At 51.0% G+C, this 1,971-nt stretch overlaps 1 protein-coding gene across 2 annotated transcripts in view; it reads right to left on the bottom strand.

The window, feature by feature from the left end:
* Positions 1-1,971, bottom strand: part of LOC140476835 (acid-sensing ion channel 1C-like) — a 474,098-nt gene that overhangs the window by 470,609 nt on the left and 1,518 nt on the right. For both annotated transcript variants that reach the window (XM_072569647.1, XM_072569645.1), the window contains exon 2: positions 265-929. In XM_072569647.1, the coding sequence (XP_072425748.1) occupies positions 265-825 (561 nt within the window). In that variant the 5' untranslated portion in view covers positions 826-929. The remainder of the gene's footprint in view (positions 1-264; positions 930-1,971) is intronic.

The following is a 1,971-nucleotide window of genomic DNA, read 5'->3' as shown; positions in this document are numbered from 1 at the left end:
GCAGTGGGAAATGCCGGGTTAGGGGTAGGAGAGTGAGTCTGGGCAGGGTGCTCTTTGGATGGTCAGTGTGGACTCGATGGGCTGAATGGCCTCTCTCTGCACTGTAAGGATTCCATGACCCCTGCAATCTCGATGAATGCTGGGCCCCACTTGGTTCAGGAGAGGATCCCTCCCACACACAATGCAGCACAGACCCCCCCCCTCCCTCTCCCAGCCCCTCCCCATCCGCTGGGCCAGCAGTGAGAGTGGTGCTGAAGTACTCACGGTGGTGAAGTTGTGGTGCGTACAGTTTTCACCGCGGTAGGTACACATCAACAACATGTCGTGGATGGTGTGGCCTGTGCGATTGTAGAAGTCAGACATGTTGAACGGTTTGGGCTTGAAGTGACGGAAGTTGGCGAGTTTCTTCAGAGCAGCCAGGACGTGGGGCTCTGCCAGTGCCGGCCTGGTGATCTCGTAGCGTTCGTTCAGCAATGCCAGGAACTCCCCGACATGGTACAGGTCGTTCTGGGTGATCTGGGAGAAGCGAAACTCATTGAGGTTACAGATCGTGACAGCGGGAAAGGTCAGGTTCCCAGCTGACACCTCGTCCAGTTTGGTCACGTGAGGATATTCGAAATAATAACTGACCCGCTCCACACAGACTAGTGACAGGAGACTGAAGGAACCCAGGAAGGAAAGAATCCACAGAATCCTGCGGATGCTCATTGGTCCGTAGGCAAAGATGTGGCTGATCCCATGCAGAGTGGATCTACTGGCGAAGGACTCGAGGTTGGAGGGCCGAATGCTCTCACTGCTGCTCTCGGAGCCTCCTTTCAAATCCATGGTACACCCCCACCAGGCCACAGGCACTCCACAGCGGGCTGGGCCAAAAACCTGTCACTATAACAACAGAACGTTCTGGAAAACCCCAGCAGACCAGGCAGCAACTGTGCAGAAAGAGAGAGAGAGAGAGAGATGGATCCAGTGAATGGACGGCCTCCAATTGGCTGGCCTCAGCTCAGCCCTACTGATTTATAGCCAATCCCAAACATTCACTAAGCCACGGGCCAATCAGCTCACTGCGAAGAGCCTGCGGTCTCCCTTAACCAGGAGGCAGTACCACCCAGTGCTGGCAGCTGCTGGTGAATAGAGACCAGAGGCTACTTCACTCACACACCACAGGGGAGGAACAGTAACTCACTCTCACTCACTCTCACAAACTCTCACTCATAAGCACACACTCTCTCACGCTCACACACTCACATTCATACTCACACTTACTCACTTACACACACACACACTCAGACACTCATGCATGGGTGCACACACACACTCAGATAGATATCTGCAAACATACACTCAGAGCGACACAATCACACAGACAGACACACTCACACTGATACATTCACTCACACAGTTACAAACTCTCTCAGATACATGTACAGAGACAAGCAAACCCATCGATTCTCACACACTGTTTAAGCCTGTGAGTATGCATGTGTACAAATTTCAACTAGATCCATTATTTATTTTAAATCTGAGGTAAATACATTTTTATTAACCGATGATGTGAAGGGATATGGAGTTCGACCACAACTCAGCCATGACCTCACTGACTGGTTGGATAGGCTTGATGGGCTGAATGGCTATGTTCACACACACTCACTCACAAACACACTCACACTCACATACACTCACACACATGCACACAACCTCACACTCACATATACTCACAAACACACACACTCACATACACTCTCTCACACACACTCACTCTCTCTCATTCACAAACACACACTCACACACACACAGACTTGACTGGAAGCTGTTGATATCGCACACCAAAGGGATTGCTGGTTTTCTCTCTCTCCTTTCCCTCTTTGTTTTTAAGCTTTCCAGCCCCCTCTCCACCTGCTGCAGTGAGAGACTCCCCTCTCTGACCATCCACTTACAGCTTGGACAAATTACAGTCCCCAAACCCACATCACC

The sequence above is a fragment of the Chiloscyllium punctatum genome, chromosome 5 (assembly GCF_047496795.1).
Source record: "Chiloscyllium punctatum isolate Juve2018m chromosome 5, sChiPun1.3, whole genome shotgun sequence".
Lineage (NCBI taxonomy): Eukaryota > Metazoa > Chordata > Chondrichthyes > Orectolobiformes > Hemiscylliidae > Chiloscyllium > Chiloscyllium punctatum.
The sequence above is the reverse complement of the archived record's forward strand: the minus strand, read 5'-3'. Positions and strand labels throughout refer to the sequence as shown.